Source organism: Chanodichthys erythropterus, chromosome 6 (genome assembly GCF_024489055.1).
Source record: "Chanodichthys erythropterus isolate Z2021 chromosome 6, ASM2448905v1, whole genome shotgun sequence".
In the NCBI taxonomy this organism is placed as follows: Eukaryota; Metazoa; Chordata; class Actinopteri; order Cypriniformes; family Xenocyprididae; genus Chanodichthys; species Chanodichthys erythropterus.
The window spans coordinates 27,541,480-27,568,034 of NC_090226.1; the positions used below are offsets into that span (position 1 = coordinate 27,541,480).

General features: G+C 37.9%; 1 protein-coding gene across 6 annotated transcripts in view; it reads left to right on the forward strand.

The window, feature by feature from the left end:
* adgrl2a (adhesion G protein-coupled receptor L2a) overlaps nucleotides 1-26,555 on the forward strand; it is a 119,361-nt gene that overhangs the window by 31,961 nt on the left and 60,845 nt on the right. For all 6 annotated transcript variants that reach the window (XR_010895348.1, XM_067388537.1, XM_067388534.1 and 3 more), the window contains exon 3: nucleotides 15,390-15,603. Coding sequence is in view for 5 of the 6 variants with exons in the window: in XM_067388537.1 (XP_067244638.1) it covers nucleotides 15,390-15,603 (214 nt within the window). In the remaining variant the exon portion in view is untranslated. The remainder of the gene's footprint in view (nucleotides 1-15,389; nucleotides 15,604-26,555) is intronic.

Sequence of the window (26,555 nt, forward strand, 5' to 3'; positions counted from 1 at the left end):
GAACATCATCACTGATCTAGAAGACTAAAATCAAGATGGCTGTAGAGTGCTGACGCTGATCTTGCTGATCATGTCTTTCCCACATTAACTTGTTTAGATAATGGGTCTCTCTTTCACTTACTGGAACTGATGTCATGTTAACAATTACATGAATAATTCACCCCAAATTGAAAATTCAGTGGCTGTTTACTCACCTACATGTCATTCTAAACTTGCATGACACCCAGTGCAATGGGACGCTAGGCACGACGCATTTTTATATTTTTCTTGCTAGTTTCAGCCCGACGCAGTAATCATTTTCACATCCAGCGCCACATTGTTTAAATAGCAAATTCACTCGCTCCCATCTGTTTACCCATGGGCGTGCTGGTTTGAAAACGAGGTGTGTTCAGGCGCATTGTTGGCGTGTTGCTATTTTGAGGCAACTGAAAAAGACTGTGCCATTGATCAACAGAAAGTCAATGGCGTTTTGTTATTCAAAGAGCACGTTAGTAATATGCACCTATAGGTGGGTGCACAACGAGTGTACACTATGCTTGTTACACTCACAGGGATGCGCAGCAGCACACAAAATTTTTAAATAATAAAAATAAAAGGATTCCTCTGTGGAGAAGCGTTCAGTCTTTCTGCTTGCAAATTCCACCCATGTAAATAGCGAATCTGCCATGGTGTAAGCACAACTGCCTTTTAAATGGAATGGGAGATGACACTCTGATTGGTTTATTGCACCAAAAACACACCCTTGACTCATTAAGAGACTATCTACAAACCTTTTGGACTATGCGCCTGGTGTGCCGACCATTTTTTATTTTTTTTTTGTCATTAAACTACCAAACGAGGATTCGGACACACCGTAGTATACCTGCGCCATGTGCTTCAGACCATGCACTTAGATTGTTAAAATAGGGCCTATAGAGACAGTTTCCGTCCCCTTTTTCAAAGGCGCTAGTTCAGAAAGTATTTTTTTCCATTATTTTTTCCCATGGGGATTTAAAAAAAAGTCTTCATTTAAGAGTTATAACCCATGAACCAAGCCAATCAGCTACGAGGCAAATCACAACACTACAAACTTTGATTTGAAGCAAAAATGTTTTTGAAAATCAGACAAAAAACAAAGGTACAAGACTGTGTACTTAACGGCTTTAGACCTACAATATGGAAGTTGGCAGAGCTAAAGAGCTATTTTGGCACGTTGCTTTGTTTTGACTCTTTGATTGGTGAACTTTTCTGTACAGTATCATGGGTAATGTAGTTTTTCACCAGAAATTCCACTGTTACACACGATTATTTTAAAAATAAGCTGAAATAAGGTGGACTGAATGCTTCAGCAGAAGCAAATACCATGGATAAACAACCATTTGGATTAACAACCACAACTGAATTTATTTATTTTTTGCTTCTGGAACTCAGCTGTTGCACTCTGTTCTGTCTTCTGTTGAACATAAAAGAAGATAGTTAGGATGTTCACACTGCTCTTTTCCATAGAGTAAGCATGCATCGTCATGGTAAAAATAAATAAATAATTAAATAAATAAATGCCCTACTTTTTTGTGATAAAAGTTGTAATGTCAAGATTTTTATTTTTGGGTGAATTATTAATGTAACAACAACTAAATATAATATAAAAGGCTTTTGAATTGCTTCATTTTCAAAGTGAGTAACACAAGTCTAGCTTAGCATTCCTCAGTTTCTTGCTATATAAATTAGGACAGTTCCCATTTGTGTGGCCGTCACAGCAGATGTTGCAGTCGTTCTTCAGCGGAGAGTGTATCAGTGATGTCATCTCAAAGATCGATGGCTGAAAATGTGCAGCAGATTCTGTTACTCACAGGGAGGTTTGTTCTCGCTAGTCCTACTAAATGATCTGTATCCTGTTGTAGTTTAAAAAATGCTTTGAGGTAGACACCCAGACAAAGAAACATTCCCAAGAACAAGATTAATCTAAAGGTCGGAAAGCTGGTGTCGTTTAATTTTTGCTCTGTGCCTTGGAATTGAGCCCTTTACAGAAGGTTGATGTTGATATCTGGGACATTTTGCAAAATGAGTGCCTTTTGTGTTCCTCATTAATATATCTGTAAGTAACACAACAATAATACATTTAGCAATGAATGGCAGACCAACCATTTAGATTTTAGGAATTTCAAACACAATGATAATTCACTTTACATGAAAGTGATTAAAGTAAACATCATAAAAGGTAAGAAACAAAAATACATTGCCATCAAATTAATTAAGAAAATATTAAATGTATTAAAACAGTATTTTAGTGATAATGTATCTTTTAAAACAAAACATTTATAGATTGTACACAGATTATCAACCCTGTTGTAATTAAATTATTAAATTAAGCAAACAAAAAAATTGGCATAATCGTTATAAAAAATCATTTAAAAAAACTCAACAAGATCAAATAAATTCCTCCTTTTTTCACTTTATCATGTTGTGAGAATAGGAAAAACTTAACCTGTCAACCCCTTTACCATAAATTGTTTCTCGTTGTTATAAATCTCTTGAAGGAAGTGAAATGACCTTAAGCACAGACTAGTAAAACTGTAAAAATGTCAACCCCATTACTTATAGCCCATTTTAATATTAATTAATTGAACTTGTTTATTAACACTTAAAACTCATTTCTTGAGATCATTTTTAAAATGGAAAAGGAAAGACCAATTTACTGTGTTTGCACAATAATACCCATTTCGAATGCAAAGTTGATAAAAAATAATGAGAACTACACATGTAATATTGCATTTTTCCCCTAAGCACTTGTTTATCTTAAATACATAAATACATAAAAACATACTGAAGGAGACAACTTAAGTGTTTCTTCTGGGTTTCAATACAAGGTTCTTACCAACATTCCAAATGATTCAAAGGGTTCTGTTTTACTTAGTTTAAAGCTCAGAATTGGTGCTTAAATCCCACTGCAGTGTTTGAAACGATGTTTTATAAGAAACCCCTTGAATCTGGTCTATGTCTGCATGATTTAAACACTCTTTCCTAAAATGATAATTACCAAATATGACATTTTAATGTGGAAAAACTCTCCGGTTTACACAGCATTCCATGCTAGTGTATATAGAATACATTGGAAATAGCTCATGTTCAGTCTTTTGTTCAGTCAGTTTTCTTTTTGCTGTAACATCTCAAGCATTCAGGGCCATCTGCGCCTCGTCTCTGCAGTCTGAGTGACTGACTACATTCTGATATTTTTCAGACAGCCTCAGACACGTTTTCAAACACACTCATCCTTTCAGCCGGACTACAGCGGGGGCTGTTATGTGCTGAAGAGTCTGGGTGCCTGTGATTTTACTGAAAAGTGGTCCAAAAGTTAAGAACCTCACATTCATACACTTAAAGTAATGTTGACCGAAGCCAATTCCCATGAACTTTGTAAAACAGAGGCTCTAGTGCTTTTTTGCACCATTCAGACTGCAAACATGAGTTTGAAGGAGAGACTATTTATAAAACCTGAGGTAAATTTTGACTTTTATAGCTCAGGGGACTTCATGGACTTATTATGTTTCATTAAAGTATCAGTATCATTGTCTCCAATGTCAATGAATTCCCATGACTTTTCTAGTTATCTGTAATAATAATAAAAATAAATAAATAAATAAATAAATACAAAAAAATTGAATGAATAACTTTCCACGAGCCATGAACACATAGTTTGAAAAACAGTTATGCCAAATAACCTGACTGCTTGTTGAATGTAGCATTTTAGACCAGAACTCTTGTAGCACTCTTAGAGCATTTTTTTTTTCTTTTTTTTTCTCACATTCATTTATTAACACATTTTAGCCTTGAAAGTCTTTTGGAGGCATCTTATTTAGTACCATAGGAGACTGTTTCTAATGCACATTCTGTGGACCTCAAGGTCAAGAGTATTAAAACTACATCCAAAGAGCTTCAAGGCTTAACTGGAGTTTTTATTTATTTATTTATTTATTTACTAAGCAATTGACAATTCTGAGAGACAGAGGTTTGTTTTACATAATAAAATATTATTTAAAATAAAATAATGTTTATTGAATATAGCTAGAGCACTGCAAAAGCCTTTTAGGATGTATAGGTTGATGTTAGGAGGTTGCTTTGTGGTTGTTTACAATTCTGGCTAAGGTCTTCAGAGTGTTTTTAACACATCTTTGCAGTTTCCAGTGTGTTTTGGGTGGTTACTGTCCGATTTTCCACTCAAATGTTCATTCGAATTCCAAACTCTTCATATATATAATATTAATAATGATGCTTCACTTAGCAAACACCACCATTTTTCCCCCATGTGTGTGGTTTTCAGAATTTTACTGCATTCTATTTCATATTTAAGGCATCTGTAAGCCACCACGGATGCGGTAACTCAGTTTTCCATTTGATTTCCAGTTATACTGGACTGGGTGAGGACTTATTCTAGTCTTTAATACAGTATATAGTGTGGATTGCAATCTTGTTTGATTGGATGGAATAGGTTTATTAGGATGTCAGATCGTCATGGGGCCATTAACGGCGTGTTACCCAAAAAGAGAATATTTCAACATGTCTCTGTAAATGTCGGCCAACCCTTTGCCCTGGGTCTTTCTTTTCTGGTGTAGTTAAATGAGAATTCGAACAAGGCGTATAAGCACTAATTTCTGTCAGTGTGAGCAATTTAAGAGCAGCAGATAGATTCTGGGGTGGAATTATCTCACCGTATATCTTGCTAATGAATACCCATAGCTTGTGAACTTAAAATCATACAGCACAAGTGTCATATAGGATTTTTTATTCCAGGTTGTCCTTGCATTTTTAGTGTCCCCTCGAGGGTTTTCAGATATGAAGCAGGGTGTGAAAGCCAGACGCTGGCGGTGCAGTTGATGCTTCGTCAATAGACGACTATAAAGGAAGAATTCATGACCTTGATACGGCCCATTGTGCTTAATTAAGTGTAAAGGTTGATTTACATGTGTGAGTCAGTGTGGAGGTTTTTGGTCTCACTTGTGCCACTTAACAGCACTGAAAAAACACAAAGAACTAAGAAATATGTGTAGTGGCGTCTTATCTAATAGCTGGACTTAGTCATTAAAATGTGTTATCTTTTTTTTTTTGTTATTGTAAAGACATGTAGTGTCAAGAATGTTTGATGCCTATTTTAAGATAATTGCCTTATATTATAAGGGTCTTTTGTATAAGTAAAAAATATGCAAAAGCAAATTTGTTCAGTTACTATTGTGAAAAAAAGCTATATCAAGTCATCCATTATGGTTTATTTTTTATTTATTTTTTTTTAAGTGAAAGTGACCAAGATAAAGTGAATACAAATTGACTGGCCATGTGATCTGAACATTTCGGCCTTCATTAGGTGACCTGCTCCATGTAAAATAAAATGGCTAACTATTTTTATTCACTGTTAATTTCTTTATACATAAATTGTATTTATAATTAAAAATTACTAAGTGCACTTAACTAATTTGCTTGTAAAATGTTTTGAAAATCATCAAAATCTTTTTGGAAAGCTAGTTTTACATTGCATGCGTATCTACTACAAATGTAGACTTGTTGGATTCATGATTCTTTTTTATATGGTTTTAGGAAAGAAGGGAAAGAAAAAAAAATAAGAAATAAGAAAAAAAATAAGAAAAAAAAGCTGATACCATTTGTAATCCAAAGTTTAAAATCAACTAATGTGTGTGTGTGTGTGTGTGTGTGTGTGTTCTGTTTTTTTTTTGTTTGTTTGTTTGTTTTTTGTCATAATTTAGAAACATGCTCACGATAAAATAAATAGCATCACACCATAAAACATACAATAGTCTGTAAAACTGATTTAAAAAAAAAAAAATCTCAGCAGAGTTACGTAAAAAAGTAGAGGGGCTGGACCTAATGCAAATGACAACAAGCTTGAAGACAGTTTTACAAAGACTTCTCTTAACAATGCAAAACCAGCAGGATGTGTTTTATGGTCCTACCCCAAACTAAATGACATAGTGCTATTTTTTTTTTTTTTTTTTTTTATTTAGCATGTACCTATATCAAAGAACCTCCTGATAGCCTGCCTGCTGTTGCCATGGAAGAGAAGGATGCAGATGAATTGGGGCAAATGGTGGTGTTGAATACCAATGAGCCCAGGAGCTGATAGCTCACAAACACGTTTAACGCTTTTTTGCTAAACTACTGACACTGCAAGTTCTTTTTCTTTTCTTTTCTTTTTTTTTTTTTTTTTGTATTGTTTTTTTCAGTGGCCCAATAATGTGTCAGGACAGCGGAAGTGGTCAGTAAGAGTGGCCGTCTCACTGAAACTCAATATCTGGATTAATACCATGGCTTCAGTTTCCACTGTAGATATTTCCCTAGTTAATAAAGTTATAATGCTAAGATTTGGCCACAAAATACCGAAGATGTTTGCTCGGACCCACGCTGAGGGTTGCATCCTTATCGTAGCTTACCGAGCTTCAATAAAAACATTTTTTTGTTCCCCACACAAATCTCATTCAGCCTGAGAGCGTCTCCCCTGTCGAGGATATTTGCATTGCCCTGTTGTTCTCCCTCTGGTGAGACCTGACTTCTAAAGACAACATGCCCTTATAAAGGATATTGCGGGATTATGGAAACCGCTCTGTGGGAGGAAGAGTCGTCTTCTCATTGGCGTCTTTGCCTTCCATAGATTTCTCTAGTATTTGGCTAGCGGGGAGCAAGAAAGCGTCAAAAAATTGCAGGTATCAAGCTGCGTCTCCAGTGGCTGCAAGCTGATTCGGGGTATTATGGGTCCCTTTCCTCCTTTAAAGCTCCCCCAGTAAGCAACGTTGTCAACCGCAAGTGTTTAATAATACTGGCCAGCTTTGAAACTGCAAGCTCATTTACAAACAGCTGTAGCCCTTGACAGGACAAAGCACAGTTCAAACTACATTAACAGGGCTTGGCAAGCATGATGAGGTCCGGAATCCTTTCGGTTCTCGGTGGGACAGCATGCCGTGTCAAGCTTGAATAACCATATTAAAACTCTTTGCTGTCGGCCCCAGTGGCTGTTCCCGGAAGACTACGAAAGCAGTTTAGATCTCACCTCAACCTTATTGCAAATACCAAAACCGCTGCATTCTATTATCATACACGAAAAGCACAGAGCATAAGAGACTCTTCCGTGGGCTGTTTTCTTGAGTCTGGTAATATTTCTTTATTAGGTGACACGGTGACGTGACTCATCTGTTTGTCATCTGGCTCCTCTGCGGTCGGTACGAGGGAGCTTACAGCAGACCGATGATGGTGATCTTTATCACTGGCTCTCTGTTCATTACCCCTCTGCAGTGACACTCATATCCTGGCAGATGGTCACTTTCCGATTGATTTGCCACGTTGGGGAGATTAAAATATTATGGCTCCAAAGAGACCGTCCGCTGTCCTCGTCAAATTAGCATTTTTGCCTGGCTGTTGCTCACAGAATGGGTCAATGTCACCCTAAAGGTGATGACGGAATTAGAGTAGGATCATGGGAATTGTGCAGCAGAGATGCAGGAACTCCTGACTTACCGTCACAGCGAAAGCTGATCCTGGTGTTTCCGGTAAGGACACTAGGAATACTAGCTGTGCTTACGGTGGGTGTAGCTAGCGTATAAACACATTCATTCTTTTTGGAAATTTCTAACTACTTCCTACCATTAAAAAAAAAAAAAAAAAAAAAAAAATTATATATATATATATATATATATATATATATATATATATATATATATATATATATATATATATATATATATATATATATATATATATATATATATATATATATATATATATATATATATATATATATATATATATATATATATATATATATACACATAAACAATCACTATATTTTAAACAGGTTTATTTTTCCTGGCTGTAGAGACTGGAAAAAAACAAACAAACAAACAAACAAACAAACAAACAACAACAACCAAGCCAAAACCTCTGTAATCTGGTTGCATCAGTAGTGAACTGAACAAACAAACCATCTCATTTAAGCAGTAATTTTACTAAGACTAACATCTGACTAGCGCCTATATACCAGTGTTCAGGCATACGTGTGTTAATTAATATTCATGAGCAAAGCTGGTAAGTTTTATAATGCGTCACCCTCACTTTTCCGATCATCCCTGTGCTACCAATGCAGTAACATTTTATATAAGGCCTTTATGTAAAATGCATTATAAAAGGATTTCATAATGCATGTTATAATGCGTTATATATTTTCATAATTATATACTTAAAATGATAATAATTATAATAATAATAATTATAACTTAAAATGATTTGTAATATTTGGAGATTCCTGGTTAGATCTGAAATTGGTTGTCTTTTAATGCATTATACTTTTCTAATGGCGTAACATAAGTATAATATATAATGTATGTATATTATACTGTATTATAACTGTGGTTAGAGTTATTCATACAATGCATTACCAGGCATAATAAATGCATTAAAAATATTTTAAAAAGGTTTACCACCAGTGTTTCTATAATGGTTTTTGCCTCAGGATTCAAATTTCATATTAGTATTCTGTGTTTAATACCAAGTTGCGACTCAATACACTAGCAGAAATTTTGTACAAAAACAATACAGAAATGTCTTCCTCTTTTTATTTTGCTATCCTAACTGTGTACAATTATATGGTTAGTGATTTTATTATTTGTATTTTACTATTGTAGATAGACCCACTTTTGGCTTACAAATTACTAGATGAGAAGCAGTCTGGTGAAGAATGGATATACGAGTTAGACTTTTAATGGCATGTTTTTAATGCAGTGTAATAAGATGCATTATTGAAACCTCTTTGCCCCCGACATCGTACAAAATCTTGTGTAATTAAAAACACATGTATCGGTTTTCCACAACGAATCTCGGTCGTACAAAAGCACCTTGTATGTATGAAAACATTTACATGGTAACGGAGCTCGACGAGGTTAAATGGGAGGTGTATTTGAGCCCTGATTAAAAGGTTCTCCCACCAGTTGCACCAAGCAGATCTGTGGAGTCATGTACAGCAGTGCAACTGATAAGGTAGGGCTCTAAAAGGACTCCATTGTGTGTCGGTGTGGGGCCTGTTCGCTGGAGTTCAGAGTTGGCTACCTATCTACCTGAAAGGAATTGAAAAGCGACCCTTGTGGTGACTGACCAGAATGACTGATAAACCTCAGGGGGAGATTATAGCGATTATGGCACTGCTGGAGAGGTTGCCATGGCGATGAAATCGAGCATTCTCTTTAATATATTATTTACTGCCTCCGTTCCTGACCCACGTCATTTAATCAGGAGAGCAGGAGACCCATTCACTTTTAAAAGCATCGGTTCATGCACAGGAAGTTCGCACACCTCTCCCTGTGTTCCGCACAGCATAATACAGATGTGAAAAAAAAAAAAAAAAAAAGAGCATAAACTATAGATGAAAACCAGCCCAACAGCCAGTTTACGCATCGCCGCAGGAAAGGCACAAGAGGCTCTTTCTCTAGAGCCAAAACAAACAATACAAAACACTGGATGACTCAGAATTATTCCATAAAGTCAATGCATATCACAAAGCAAAAAATGTTTTGTCATGTCCGGACTATTATTAGACAAATCAAATACATTTTATTGCAGATTTTAGGTGAATTACTTCAAATGGCAAATGAATGAGTAGTTGATTGAAGTTTGAAGACATTTGAATATTACGTTTGAATGAGCAAACTCATAACGTTGAGAGTAGAATGGCTGACCCATCGCTCTTTGGTCATGTTACACAGGGCTGAACATGTAAAAATCAAGTAGTTAGTGGACATCACTAAAGCTTCTATAGAGGAAACTTTGGGTCCATGTCATTGAGGTGCAAATGTCTTTCAAACGGACTTTGTCCTTCCTGCTGTCTGACCACGAATGCTCATTGACCCTGACCAGCTAAAACCAGAGCAGAAATTATATAAACGTTCGACTTTGAGACAAAGGAAACGGTGGATCCTTGGCTTTATTGAGATAATAAAGGAAATTAAGCAAGAAATGAGGATCTGACTTCCAAATCTCTCTATGCAGCATAATACGTAAAAACCATTTCCCCCCCTTGAAAGAATTATAATCCGTTTACAAACGCTATTGGGTGTACTAATCTAAATTACTTTTCTTTCTCTTGAGCAAAATGCCAAATTTGGTTTCTTTAGTGTTGTGACTATGTTTTTCCACCTCTTAGTACAACGTCTCTTTATTTTCTGAGATTAAAAACAGAGGATTTTTTCAGTCATGAGCCTTAATATAATATTATCTTTAATAAAACTGGATTTTCACATTGAAGATTCTTCTTTCACACTGATGAAAATGTGAAAGGTGCTTGCCCATCTAAATCCCATCGCTACAGTTCTGGGATGTTTTGGGTGGTTGTCAAGGTGTTGCTATGGGGTTTTTGTTGGCTGCTGGGGTGTTTCTAGGCTAAAATCAAAGTCTAATCACTTAGAAAAGTGCCATATTAAATATATAAGTATTTTTCTGTAGATTGATACTTTTAAAGAAAGATGTATTCATCAATTTGACACAATCCTTAGTTATCTAGTAAGAAAAGCAAAGAGCAGAATTTAGTTTCTTCATCATTGTGTCATTTCTGCACCTTTTGTACAATTTTATTTGAAAAAAAAAAAAAAAAAAGGTTAACATTTTCTGTAATATAATCATAATTGCTCTTGTAGTCATGGTTATATCAACTCTTTGAGTGTTCCTCTTAAGCAGGTCATGAAGGACACATTTATCTACTAGAATTGAATAATCACAGACCTTTAGACTTTATCTGATGGTTTAATAGACTGTTTGTTGGGGGCGTTTGTCTTACATGTCAGGAGTAATGTGCCCCCTCACACCCACACACCCACACACACACAAAATCATTATGACTGTTGATTAGTTAATCAACTGCTTAAAATGTGCAGCAAGAAGCTCCTTTACTGTCAGAAAATGTTAGTCAGACTGCAGCAATGAAAGATGTACAAAACGCTTTTAAAGGCGTTCGGTTAACATGCACTGTTGAATGTTAAAAATTCTTTTAAATTTAAAAGCTGTGGCTGCAAGAAATTCGCTGTAATATATATTTCATTAACTGATATAATGTTAATGTTCCAGCCTACTTGAACTACTTTAATCTGCTTTGTAACATTTTTACAGTATCGTGAAAAAAATCCCTCTTCACAGAATGAAGTCTTTCCCCCTTAATTAGATTTGGAAGTCTGTCCCTTTCTCTCTCTCTCTCTACTGTATAGATTTGACCGTGTCCTGAAATATCCGTCCATAACAGCGTGAGTCAGCAGTGACTCCAGGCCTAATCAATTGTCCTGCTTTTGGAAAGCTGTTTATGAAGCAGGCTCCAGCAGACTTCATGATGCATGAACTGCGCTGGTGGGCGTTTCGGGGCTCTGGCAATGGCAATGCGTTTTAATGTAATTCCCAGACAATCGAGAAGTATCGCATGTTGTAAACTTGACATGCCAGGCCGCAGAAACACGTAGAAGTTTCTCATTATCGTCCCTTCCACGCCCTCAACATACTTTGGTTTTCCTGGTGTTCTGGTGAAATGAAAGAACAGAGTGTGGTTGAGAGGATCAAATCTGCTGCCATGTGGCGGAACCGCAGCTCAGGAAAATGGAGAGTTTTAGCAGAGCCGATCGGATGAGGTGAAAAGGGGGCGGGTTTGGCTGTGCTATTCCTGTGTAGTTGGAGTCAGAAGGGAAAAGGGCCGAGTGAGATAATGTAGCCCGCTCTGATGGACACCGCCGCAGCCCCATTGATCCGCTCAAACACCATTGTGACCTCACAATCGAGTTGCTTTAGACTACGGTGGAATGTAGGCCAGGGGAAAAGGGGCCATGACTGTAAATGTTAAAGCAAAAGACAGAAAAGACCTGAGGAAATAAATCATGATCAAATTTAATCACATTATCTATGTCAATTTACCTGAATGCTTCATGAGCTCTGGTTGCTTCAAATAAACCAGTTCATCCAACCCATTAAAAAAAAAAAAAAAAATTATATATATATATATATATATATATATATATATATATATATATATATATATATATATATATACACGATCTAAAGTTTGGGGTCTGTGAGATTTTTAATGTCTCTTATGATCATCAAGTCTGCATTTTTTTTTTTCATCAAAAATACAGTAAAAGAAAGTAATGTTGTGAAATATTATTACAATTTAAAAGATCTGTTTTTTGTTTGTTTATATATTTGTCGCTGTGATGGATTTTCAGCATCATTACCTCAGTCTTCAGTGTCACATGATCCTTCAGAAATCCTTCTAATATGTGCTCAAGAAACATTTTTTATCATGAAGTTTATTTATTTATTTATTTATTTTGTGGTAAGCATGTTCCTTTTTTCAGGATTTGTTGATAAATAGAAAGTTCAAAAGAACCGCATTTATTTTAAATAGATTTTTTGTTTTGAGACCATTTAAAAGTCTTTACTGCCACTTCTGATCAATCAAATGCATCATTGCAGAATGCATTGCAGAAAAGAAAAACAATCTTATTGACCCAAAACTTTTGAACAATAGTGTAATTTTAAGTGAAAAATAAAAATATGGTAAAATTATTGTTATGCACTATTTATTTATTTATTTATTTTTTATGGAAGCTTGTTTCTGCCATGAAATAAAAAATAAAACAAGACTTTTTTTTTTTCTCACAATTTTACTAGTTTTTTTTCCTCAGAATTACGAGATATAAACTCACAATTGTGAGTTATGAAGTCAGAACTGCGAGTTATAAAGTCAGAATTGTGTCATATAAAGTCAGAACCGCGTGATATAAAGTCAGAACCGCGTGATATAAAGTCAGAACCGCAAGTTATAAAGTCAGAACCGCAAGTTATAAAGTCAGAACCGCATGATATAAAGTCAGAACTGTGTCATATAAAGTCAGAACTGCGAGTTATAAAGTCAGAACTGCGAGTTATAAAGTCAGAACTGCGAGTTATAAAGTCAGAACTGTGTCATAAAAAGTCAGAACCGCGTGATATAAAGTCAGAACCGCATGATATAAAGTCAGAACCGCGTGATATAAAGTCAGAACCGCATGATATAAAGTCAGAACCGCGTGATATAAAGTCAGAACCGCGTGATATAAAGTCAGAACCGCAAGTTATAAAGTCAGAACCGCAAGTTATAAAGTCAGAACCGCATGATATAAAGTCAGAACTGCGAGTTATAAAGTCAGAACTGCGTGATATAAAGTCAGAACCGCAAGTTATAAAGTCAGAACCGCAAGTTATAAAGTCAGAACCGCGTGATATAAAGTCAGAACCACTTGATATAAAGTCAGAACTGCGAGTTATAAAGTCAGAACTGCATGATATAAAGTCAGAACCGCAAGTTATAAAGTCAGAACCGCAAGTTATAAAGTCAGAACCGTGTGATATAAAGTCAGAACTACTTGATATAAAGTCAGAACTGCGAGTTATAAAGTCAGAACTGCGAGATATAAAATCAGAACTGTGTCATATAAAGTCAGAACTGCGTGATATAAAGTCAGAACCGCGAGTTATAAAGTCAGAACTGCATGATATAAATTCAGAACCGGGAGTATCTCAGAATAGTGAGATATAAACTCGCAATTGCGTGTTATAATGTCTAATTACGAGGGGGAAAAAAGAGTACTGCAATTGCGAATTTAAATCTCGCAATTCTGAGAAAAAGGCCGAATTATGAGATAGAAATTCGCAATTGCTTTTTTTTTTATTATTTAGTGGTAGAAACAAGCTTCTATAGATTTTTTTTGGCAACACTACTGATATGAACAAACAATACTTTAGCCAAGTAATGCAGTTATTTAGTTACGTAGCAACTAGTTTATTGCTTATTTACAATGGTTTTGAATGTTCAATCATAGTGCAGATTCGAAACTATCAGTTAGCATTTTTTTTAGCTTTGCCTCTCACTGGTAGTTTTACCGAGTCACAAACCGAATTGCATGTTGTTGAGCAGCGCGCACTATAAAATGACATATGTGAGGCGGCAACACCTGTCATCAGTCAAAACTTGTGCTGTGTTTCGTTTCTAATGGTCACAAGGAATGACTAAAGATTTGAAAGAACCCAACGATAAATCTTGGTTCAACAACCCTAGATTTGATTTCCACTGAATGGACTTTTTAAAGTCATTTGAATCCATTTTGCTGTCAGTGTCTTTGAGAACATCTCAGCATGTCAAACTCAGGGGGAAATGCTGTGGATAAAACGCGCAGTGACTGTGTTCTGACTGAATAATTACAGGAGAAGCTTCTCAGCAGACAGATTATTTTCCTCTTCATTTGAAAACATGAATGGGAAAAAAAAAATGCAGAGCCATGTTGACTTTATAATTTCACTTATGTGAATAAATCAATCGTACAGACTGACTTTAGATGGATTTTTACTTAATGTGGCCAACGTTTATACACATTGCTGGAGGAAATATAGATTAAACAGCAGTCTTTCTCTCAGGTTATGAATCTTTTTAATAAATAATGATTTTTTTTTTTTAACAAGACACATTTTAACACCATTTAAAGTCTGAAGAGGTGTGTGATGCAGCAAGAAATAAACATGACTTCTACTGTAAGATTGTTTGCTTTTTAAATACCTTCCAGGCAGATGGATATATGTAATTCCCTGTCATAGCACATAATTGATTATTTTTCTTATACTTATTTTCTGGTGCATCCATGCTACGTTTTGCATGCGAGATTAATTTCTAAAAATAGAGATATATTTAAGGTCAGGGCCTGTGATTGGCTGAGTGTATTTTATTTGTGTTTGACATTAGCGTGATGAGGGAAATGCCCTTTACATGCTGCTCTGAGCTCCGTACCAGATTTCACTCTCAGCACAGACATTTGACGCTCTTCATATTAGTAGAACATGATTTTTTTCTTCTTTTTTTCAATGACTGTATCTGTCTTGTCTGGCCTTTCTCCGTAAAATGGAGAGATGTCAGTGTCAGTACATATATATATATATATATATATTAGAGAGAGAGAGAGAGAGAGAGAGTGACACGGATTGTTACCATTGTTGCATCTTTCATTCATTAATAATAATAATAATAATAATAATAATAATAATAATAATACATTTTCAAGAATTATTGTAAATAATTAAAGTTTGTGGTATTATTTTCCTCATAATTCTCAATTGTCTGATAAAAAACACAATTTAACTATTTGTTCAAAGGTACAAGAAATACTACCATGATGTATCAATACTTTAAAATTCAAATATATATTTATATATTTATTTATATATAAATATATAAATATATTTATTTGCATGATAATAAATGTTTTTCACATTGCAGTTATGAGAATTAGATAGTTAAGCAAATTAACTTTTTTTCCAGTGGATTTTTTCTTTTTCTAAAGTCTCTCTCTGCCTTTCAGGGTTTAGCCGGGCAGCTATGCCGTTTGGTCTGGTGAGGCGGGAGCTGTCTTGCGAGGGTTATCCCATCGACCTACGCTGTCCAGGAAGTGATGTCATCATGATCGAGACTGCCAATTACGGCCGGACAGATGACAAGATCTGCGACGCTGACCCCTTTCAGATGGAGAACATCAACTGTTATCTGCCCGATGCATTCAAGATCATGTCTCAAAGGCAAGTTTTTCCATGCGTACTTCCCATGCTTTCCATCACCCTCCTTTTCCAAAATTCTCTCTTCAAAACGTGTCTTCTCTCTCATTTGGCCATCTTTGATTACACAGTGCATGAATACGAGCATCTTCAGTGGCGTACATGAAGACTATTTCTCTGCACAATCTCAACAACCAAACCAAACAGAATCTCAATGCGCTCATATCCGATTTTCTTTTGAGTTTAGACAGTGTCGTACATCTGGAGGCTTGTGCTAAAAAACAGGAAGTGATGTGTGAGCCGGGCTTTGATACGTATTGCCGCGGGAGTGGCATACAGTTCCGCTCGGCTTATTATAAGAACGTCGTGATTCGTGGGGAAATAGGTTTGAAAATGTGGCATCTCAATTAGTCCTTTCAGCTGCAGGCAATTAGGCGTCTCAAGTGGGTGTTAATCTACACAGGAACTCTAGGCAGGGATTTGCCTCGGCAGGTCTGCAGAAGTCCAGATGTGAAATTGCATTGTTGTGCACTTTCCATCTTGTTAGTTTTCTGGTCAATAATGAATCACCAACAACTTCACAATCTATCATTGCTACAGTTGTATTAATAATAGATTACTATGCTTAATTATAGAAGCTTTCACTCAACACTACTTCATTTCTTTGCAAAAGAAAACATTCTCTTTTTTTATCATTGATTTATATAGGCTTATATTAAATTAATTGACATAAACACCTCATGTTATGTCCCGTGGGTTTGTGTCGCCTATTAACTTGTTTAATAATGTGGACTTATATGAGGGTTTGAGCAACTAGAAGCACTTTCTACATTATTTTGTGTTGGCCTTCTCTTTGTCTTTTTGTATTTTGTTTTAAATATAAGACAATTGAGATATTGTTGAGAGCAGGGTCCGAAATAAATGTCTGGCAATGTCAGAGAAACCAGTAAAATATATGTATGCATATTTTTATCCGATATAGACAATAATTTTTTTTTTCTTTTACTCACATATTTGTGACAAACAGGTGAAAATGTGGACCATTTTTTATGATTTAAAGGGGTACTTCACCGCTGGCAATATGGGCTTTCAATAAAGCTTGCCTGCCTATACAGTAGAAAGGTGAAAAAAAAGAAAGAAAAAATATTCGGTACTACCTGTCTTGAGAGAACAGAGAAAAAAGACATGTTTCCTCCCTTTGGCAAACAGGTAGAAAAACTTAAACATCCATAATGCACTGGGCATGCTGCCTTCTAAGGCCACTCCCACCAGTCTGCTATGGATACGCTTAACCGCCTTGCTTTAGTAGGAAATACTTCATAGCAAACTTTTAGTCATAATGGTGTCGACTTGTATTGTTCCCGGGTGCAAACATTCTAAGTGTAAACGTTTAGCGGGACTGAGTTATTAAATATGGAGAGAATGCTGCAATGGAAAATCAGAGAAACCTCCATGTTTGTAGTCAACATTTAAAACTGTATGACCACAAAAACAGTGTTTTAGGCCAAACAGAGGGGAAATAAACTGCTGTTTTGTCAGTTCTGCCCAACCCCCAAATCAAAACACTGTCACGTACAGGTAAGAAAACAGTTCCATTTCCATTTTACCACAATGCTATTTAAAGAGTAGATACATAGTATGACATAATTTTCAGTGATAAACAATAACTTTTCTGTTAATAAATAACCCTCAGTTGGTCCGACTGTCCATGGACAGGATACAAAAATGTGGAAGTATGGTCTGTGGTTTTTATGGAAGCCTTAGAGCGGTTTTATTTTTTCAGCAAAAGATTTTTGCTGACAAATAAGAATTTCTTGGTACAGGAATTGTATACAATTGTTCATTTATACATACTACAAAGTGGGTTGAAAATCGGTGAAGGTACACTTTAATGCAAGGAATATAAAATTTCATGTTATAATAAAATTTCTGCCAACTGTCAAGAAACTTCAATTCATTTATTCACTAAAGCTAAATTGTACTTGCGTTTGGCATTCTGTGAGTGTTGAGAGAACCAGGAAGTTATTGAGGGGCAATGGAATGTAAAAATTTTGCAGACTGGATTTGAACCTGCATCACTCGCATTAGAACAAGTAAATTCAACAAGTAAAAAAAAAAAAAAAAAATGTGTGCTGTGTGGAGTGTTAATTTTGGCAGCCATTTTTGATTTAGTCGTAGTCTTTATCTTCAGACGAAAATGCTCCTTAGTCACATTTTTGTCAAGTCTAAGTCAGTATTTTTAGTCAAACTACAGTTACCAACATTAATTTGTATAGCTATATTACATGTAGTCTTTAGACAAAATAGTCATTAATTATTTTCCTTAGACCAATTCATTTAAGCTTATGAAAACTTTGAATCAAGGTAACAGACTGTATTGACATTGCACTCTTAGCAGTAGCACCTATGCAAGTGTACATATCCTCTTTCAGTGGTTCTTAAACTTTCTAGAGTGTCGTACCTCCTGGACAATATTTGCCTTCTTAAAACTATTTTTCCAGTGCATTTTTTACCTTTATAAATACCTTTGTAAAATAAATAATGCCTTAAATCATTTTTTTTTTTTTTTTAATTCAATAAATACAATGATGATAAAAACGAAGTGATTCTTTTAACTTTAAAACCGCCAGTAGGTGGCGGTAAGTCACCAGTTTTTATAAGTGAATCATTGAGTCATTCATTCTGTCAGTATCAAAGCAAGCGGCAGTATTTATGAATGGATCATTGAATCATTGACGATTCGTTCAAAGCCACAGATTCGTTCACGAAACAGTTTGTGTGCTGCCGTTCTGCTGTGTGCAGTTCTGCTGTGGCTGTTGTATAAAATCAATATTCGGGATATTATATTATATTCGGGCAATTCTTGCTGATATGATCAACATTTAAACAGTAACTCGCAGAAGGGTATGTTTTTGCATCAAAGAGAGTTTTAATCTTAAATCTACATGCAGTTTGTGTCTTCGTTCTTCATGCTAGTAAGTGCAAAATCCCCACTTTTACAAAGATAACGTTATACTGTCGTAGCGCGATGCTGGCTTGTGTGGGTGCAGTCAGTTTTGAAGGCGAAAGATGTGGTAATTTGATTGAATGTCATCTATAGACATTTTACCTGCTAAAAATACATGTTCAATTTTCATGTTATTTGAAGGTGGAGTAGAATAAAATGAACAGCACTTTTGGCGTACGTCAGTTTGAGAACCACTGCTGGATAGCCTGCACTTTGGTCCAAGATTTAGCCAGTAAACGAGTAGCACAATATAGACATTTTAATTTAAGTAGAAAATCTCAAATGAAGAGCGCTGAACTCCAGCTTACTTGTCTGTGTTTTCAGATCATCCACGCTTCTTCCTCAGTGTAGAGAGGGCTCGTGGTTGCCAGATAGCAAAGATTAAGTAAAACGTGTTTTAACAGAAAAGCTCTGATTGGTGGTTTAAATTCTGGAAATCTGGCAACCGTAAGCGTGAAAACTCGTAAAGACAGTCTGCAATGTTTTATCTCCTTTATTCGACAAAAACAAAAAATGATTTCAAAAGAGTGATTTTGGTAATATGTTTAGTCTTTTAGCCACATTTCAGTCTCGTCTTTTTTCGTCAACGATATCACACGTGTAGTTTTAGTCACGTTATCGTTAAATGAAATTGGTGTCGTCTCTCATCGTCTAGTCATGGAAAAAAAGGTCGTCAATGAACATTTTTCGTCATAGTTTTCGTTAACGAAATTAACACTGGCTGTGTACTGCTCTACAGCTCTGTTTTACCACCCTAATTAACATGACAAATAAAGTTATTATTTAACTTATAAGCACAGCTGTGATCAAATTTTTATGCAAGTTTTTTTTTTTTTTTTTTTTTTTTTTTGTAGTAGTAGTCCTTTAGCAACACATCTGAAACAAAACTTTCTTTGCAGAAATTCTCTTGTTCCTGTTGTCCTTGCTCTGCTAAGTACCCTGCTTTGGGGAACATGAGGGAATGGCTGCAGTGCTGTATGGGGGAAATTTGTTCTGTATTCACACCATTAATATCCGTGACAGAGGCGTCCGCATGGCTCTCAGAAGACCAGCGTTAGCGCACAGCCGTGTACGGCACTCCCACTGTACATATGGTATTAGTGAATACTTCAAGCATTGCAGATTAAGCTTTCATAAGTCACCGTAAATACAGGCTTCTAAAAAACAACAGCTACACCTGTTTAAGAATTCAGAGCATAGGGAATTTGTTGGCCTGGTAATGAAGTCTTAAATAATGCCCATGGTTTCTGATTGAATTAGATTTGTGAGGTTTGGGCTGCTTGATGCTATGAACAGAGGAGCTTTAATTCAGAATAGACAACAGAAATTATGTCATTATATATATATATATATATATATATATATATATATATATATATATATATATATATATATATATATATATATATATATAAGTACTGCAATCATACTGCCATAATTCTGTTTACGTTTGATTTGGTTTGTTGTATTTTGTATTGAATGCATGATGATCTACTGCTTCGGTAGATCTCTGTCCTTTTCAATTTGACTAAATTGTAATTATTACAAACAAATTTGACAAGATCCAGACAACAAGTGGTTATGCTTTTTTTTTTTTTTTTTTTTTTTTTTTTTTTTGACAAAAGTGAATGACTGGCTCGTCTGCCATAACACTGTGTATATTCAGAGAATAGATAGGTTTAATATACACCAATTTGTTTCATATTCAATATGAATTTTTGAATATGGAGGAGTTTCTTCCAGGCATCATAATTTTTTTTTTTCTTTGATATAATGTTACTATGATAAATACAAAATGTGCTCTGCACCATCTTAGAAGTGCTTTATGATGTATATAATTTTTATGATGTTTTTATAGATCAGTCAAGAACTGTATCGCTGTATCACTCAGATCACCTATCAAAGCAGCCTTCTGTCAACAACTCCTGTGTGTGTGTGTATGTGCTTCTTTTTGTGATTTATGAGGACACAAATTTGTATAATGACATCGATATTACACTGGTATTACAAAGTAAACATGACATATGAGGACATGTCATGAGTCCTCATATTTAAAATAGCTTTAAAAACATACTAAACAATGTTTTACTAAAACAAAAAAAAATCAGAATGTTTCCTGTGATAGGCAGGTTTAGGAGTAGAGGTAGTGTAGGGGATAGAATGTACAGTATAAAAACCATTATGCCTAGAATGTCCTCACTAAGATAGCAAAACAAACCTGTGTGTGTGTGTGTGTGTGTGTGTGTGTGTGTGTGTGTGTGTGTGTGTGTGAGAGAGAGAGAATTTCTCTTTTTTTTTTTTTCTGTGGCCATTTTCTGGATTAAAACATTCTTTATTCTTTGATAACTTGCATATATGAAAGAATCTCATTTAGTAATATATATATTTTTCTTTTGTGTGACCATTTATCATCATATTAGTGAAGTCCAGATTTCCTGACTGAAACACTTCCTCCAACTTACCACACTATTGTTTTGCTTTAATGAGTGAAATTTCTACTGTAAATGTTGTGATATCTTGAAAGTGTTTCTTCGGTGGGTGTTCAGAGTTTAGGAGGGAGAGATCTGTCTAATGAGGGGCGTCCTGTGAAAGCGCTTTATGTGTGACTGTGGTGTGAAGAGCAAACACCAACTGTCAGCTAACAGGAACATTATGAGAATGAGAATTTAGCATACAGTAGCCCCAAACAATATTTGACCAGTTTATCCACTAAATAACTTTTACTTAATACATTTTAATACCATTATTGTTACAGATCCCTTGTTTCCCTGGACTCCATTTCCCAGAATCCTCCTGTTCTCCACACCTGCACTCACTTCCCTCGTCAGTTCCTCATCATCACTCATCACCTGCACCTGGACTCTATTGTTAGCACTCCCTTTATATTGCACTCACTCCCTTCACTCCTCGTCCGTTCTCTGTTTTGTTAAGGTGTCTGTCTGTTGTTCATTGCCATTGTTTGAAGTAAAGTCTCTATTATCGTGGAAATCCGTATCTGCCTCATCTCTCTACCAGCCACCCGTAACAGAAGAACGGACCTAAACCGACCGGATTTTCCACGAAAAAAAAAAATGGAGACTTTCCCCAGCTCCCTGGATCCAGCTCCTCCATCGCCTCTCACCCTAACAGCCAGCGAACGCATTATCGGGCTCCTGCAGGTAGGACGTTCGCTGGAGAGGTATGTGGAGGAGTTCGTGGAGCTTGCTTTCTTGTCTGACTGGCCTGATGCTCAGTTGATCTCCTTGTTTTTGGATGGATTGGATGACGACACTATCCGTTTTGATGAACCTGTTTTTTGTTTCTCCTTAAGCGACACTATCAATTTAATTTTGTGGTTGAATGGCTCCAATTTCTTAGTAGAAGAGGTTCAGGATCAGTGTTGTCGTCCGGTCCATCCAGAAACACGGTTGGCCGGGCCAGTCAGTCAACCTCCGGCTTCCTCCGCATACCGCTCCAGCGAACTCCCTGCCTGCCCCAGGCTGGACCCATATTCCGCTACTGGGCCCAGTAAGCGGAGGAGGAGGAAGAAGGCGGCCCCAGTATCTCCAGAGCCCGCTCCAGTATCTCCAGAGCCCGCTCCAGTATCTCCAGAGCCCGCTCCAGTATCTCCAGAGCCCGCTCCAGTATCTCCAGAGCCCGCTCCAGTATCTCCAGAGCCCGCTCCAGTATCTCCAGAGCCCGCTCCAGTATCTCCAGAGCCCGCTCCAGTATCTCCAGAGCTCGCTCCAGTATCTCCAGAGCCCGCTCCAGTGTCTCCAGAGCCCGCTCCAGTGTCTCCAGAGCCCGCTCCAGTGTCTCCAGAGCCCGCTCCAGTATCTCCAGAGCCCGCTCCAGTATCTCCAGAGCCCGCTCCAGTATCTCCAGAGCCCGCTCCAGTATCTCCAGAGCCCGCTCCAGTATCTCCAGAGCCAGCTCCAGTATCTCCAGAGCCAGCTCCAGTCCCCACAGAGCCAGCTCCAGTGCCTGTGGGGATTTTAATTGTATTTGAGGGGATGAAATGGCCCTCAACCCCAGTCTCCTCCGAGCCAAGTTCTCCAGTCTCCTCCGAGCCAAGTTCTCCAGTCTCCTCCGAGCCAAGTTCTCCAGTCTCCTCCGAGCCAAGTGCTCCAGTCTCCTCCGAGCCAAGTTCTCCAGTCTCCGCCGAGCCAAGTTCTCCAGTCTCCGCCGAGCCAAGTTCTCCAGTCTCCTCCGAGCCAAGTTCTCCAGTCTCCTCCGAGCCAAGTTCTCCAGTCTCCTCCGAGCCAAGTTCTCCAGTCTCCTCCGAGCCAAGTTCTCCAGTCTCCGCCGCCGAGCAAAGTTCTCCAGTCTCCGCCGCCGAGCAAAGTTCTCCAGTCTCCGCCGCCGAGCAAAGTTCTCCAGTCTCCGCCGCCGAGCAAAGTTCTCCAGTCTCCGCCGCCGAGCAAAGTTCTCCAGTCTCCGCCGCCGAGCAAAGTTCTCCAGTCTCCGCCGCCGAGCAAAGTTCTCCAGTCTCCGCCGCCGAGCAAAGTTCTCCAGTCTCCGCCGCCGAGCAAAGTTCTCCAGTCTCCGCCGCCGAGCAAAGTTCTCCAGTCTCCGCCGCCGAGCAAAGTTCTCCAGTCTCCGCCGCCGAGCAAAGTTCTCCAGTCTCCGCCGCCTACGAGCCCTCAGCTCCAGCCGCCGCCGCCGAGCCTGCCGCTCCAGCCGCCGCCGCCGAGCCTGCCGCTCCAGCCGCCGCCGCCGAGCCAGCCGCTCCAGCCGCCGCCGCCGAGCCTGCCGCTCCAGCCGCCGCCGCCGAGCCAGCCGCTCCTAGTATGGTCTCTGTGATTGAACTCTCCAGCCCAAAGACTGTTTTCCCTCCCTGCCTCCCTCTCCCGCCTCCTCCAAGTCATGTCTATACTGCACCTCCACCTCAAGCCCCCTCGCCCAGATCTCCACCTCGGACCTCTGGGCGATTACCTTCACCCCGGCTCCAACCTCCCTCTGCTCCACCGTTGCCCATCAGTCCTCCAGCTTCACCAGTCTCCATCCTGCCTCCACTCACACCTTGGTCATTCATCAGCCTGCCCTCCCCTCTGGACTTCACTCCTCCGTCTCCGCTCCGTCACTCCGTCCCTCGGATTCAGTTGGCCTCCTCACTCCCCCCGGTGTTCGTTTTGTTGGCTGTCCTTCTGCTTTCACTGCGGCCTTCTGGAGCCCCGGCTGCGCTTCGGTCGGCGGAGCCTTCGGTTCCGCCATCACCCGCCAGTCCTTCAGCGACGCCTGGGCTCAACGCCTCGAAGGCTTCGGCTCCTGACCCGCCATGGCTGCCCGCTGCACCTGACCCGCCATGGCTGCCCGCTGCACCTGACCCGCCATGTATGCCCGCTGCATGTCTGCCCGCTGCACCTGACCCGCCATGGCTGCCCGCTGCACCTGACCCGCCATGGCTGCCTTCGGCTCCTGACCCGCCATGGCTGCCCACGGCTCCTGACCCGCCAAGGCTGCCTTCAACCCCTGACCCGCCATGGCTGCCCACGGCTCCTGACCCGCCATGGTTTTTGGACCTGCCCTGGAGACCTCCACTCCAGTTTACTCCTTCCCCTGCTCCGGTTTGAGGTCTCCAGGGCGCCCGCCCCCCTCCCGGTTGTTACATCTACGGCGCGAGGACGCGCCTACCGGGAGGGGGAGGTACTGTTACAGATCCCTTGTTTCCCTGGACTCCATTTCCCAGAATCCTCCTGTTCTCCACACCTGCACTCACTTCCCTCGTCAGTTCCTCATCATCACTCATCACCTGCACCTGGACTCTATTGTTAGCACTCCCTTTATATTGCACTCACTCCCTTCACTCCTCGTCCGTTCTCTGTTTTGTTAAGGTGTCTGTCTGTTGTTCATTGCCATTGTTTGAAGTAAAGTCTCTATTATCGTGGAAATCCGTATCTGCCTCATCTCTCTACCAGCCACCCGTAACAATTATATCATTGCATTACATAACAAGGTAACAAACCAAGTGGCGTTTATTTTAAAGAAAGCTAAATTTTTTGACAACATGTTTAGCTTTAATTAGTAAAATAAAAAAGTATTTGGAAACTATGTGGTTGTCAGATGGGATTTGTTCATAGTCAGTGATGAATTACATCTGTCGTTAGTCTGAGAAGACACTTTTGTGAGAATTCATACATCCAATAAACTGGCATTGGAAATAGTAGATTAAAAGTAATTGTAAAAATGACATTAAGAATGACATTTTAACATGACAAGAAATATAGTAAAAATCCTCACTTTCTTGAGCGCATTTCTTCTTCCATTGTTAAAAAACAAAGCATTCAACTTTGCCATTTACTATGTCATAGTAATACTGTCTTTACGAATTTGATCAAATAAATACAGCCATAAGTGAACATAATAACCTTTTTCATGTAATATAAAAAAAAAAAAAAAACAAAAACACACACACATATATATATATATATATATATATATATATATATATATATATATATCCAAAAGAAACAATATATCAACAACGAAAAGCAAGGAAAAATTGTCCTTTGGAAGAAAACCACTAATAAACCTTTTGTAGTGGTGTTTGTTGGGCCATATCTACAGACCAAAATATTATTGTAAATTTTAACATTAAAAAAAATTATCCTGTGTCTGACAATTTCTGAGAATAATATAGGATGATTTTCCTAACTTAGAGGAAAAGAATCTGGAAACAAAGGTCTTTGGTTTAGGAATAGAGAGCATGTTTTACTGTTAGCACAGCGTGGGGGTGAATTAGCCTGCTGGCATTTTTCTGACCTGGCCTTGGGGTAGCATCTCTTCCTGCAGTAATTTCTCTTTACCTCAGCACGCGACCCTGACAATTCATTTGTCTTATGTTCTATTTGCTAATAAACAAGTAGAGACAAAGCACGTGGAACAGAGTGCTGCTCCGTCCACAGCTGTGAATTCCCACCGGTCATGTTTGAAGATGAGAATTTATACATAGACACGAGCTTTGCTGAAAAACACGTCCCTCATATGGGAGTTTCTTTATTAACGAGCACTCATATGTTGTAACAGATGAGAATATCAGCATGTTTACCCATATAAATGAATTATGGATCTAAAATTATAACACACGGCCAAAGCTAGAGCCATAATGTGGCGATAGGTTGTTTGGTTATTTGTAGTGGTATTATAGGGAGACTGTTCCCATTCATATTTCATTCAGTCACACTGTGTTGTTCATTTGCATAACGTGCTATGTGAATAAATTATGATCACAAATTATCTTAAAAGAACGAAAAGATTAATAATAATAACTTCTGGAGTTAAAATAATGGCATAAAACAAGATAGTTTTAAGGTTACCTTGACAAAATATAGATGGAAAATTCATAGATTATATATATATATATATATTAGTGTTTTGGTGTTGAGGAGGCAAAGTCTTTATTTATGTCCGTTACACAATTTTAAGTTAACATTACGTAAAAAGAGAGACTAAATACAATTCTATTTTGTTATTTTTATGTAATTTTCTATTTATTAAAACCAAGTATACATTTCATCAAGTTAGTGTTTTTACTAATTTTTACATTTATTCCAAAATAATAACTAAAGGCAGTACCAATTTAAACTATTATTTATATTATTATTAACTAATATTCAGCTTTTCTTTTTAATAGTCAATTTATTTTCAGCAGTCATCAAGCTTGTACACACTGGTCACTCACAGACACAAAGATGTACCTTTAATTTCACCAAGCTGATTGCTCACTAAAAACCCCCACAGTCATCATGTTTTCAGGCCATTTCGAGTTAGATTTTGACATGACACAAAGCGGTGATATGTAAGTGACAGTTGTTTACTTACTTTTTAATTAGTCTTCCCATTAACGGCATCACTGTCTTCATATAGGCCGATTCGACGAGAACGCGCACGAAAACAAGAGGCGGGATATATCGCACGAACCAATCATGTCCAATCGTAACCGATCATATCCAATCATAGCTCAATTAAGGCATTGCCTCCTCTCACGTGA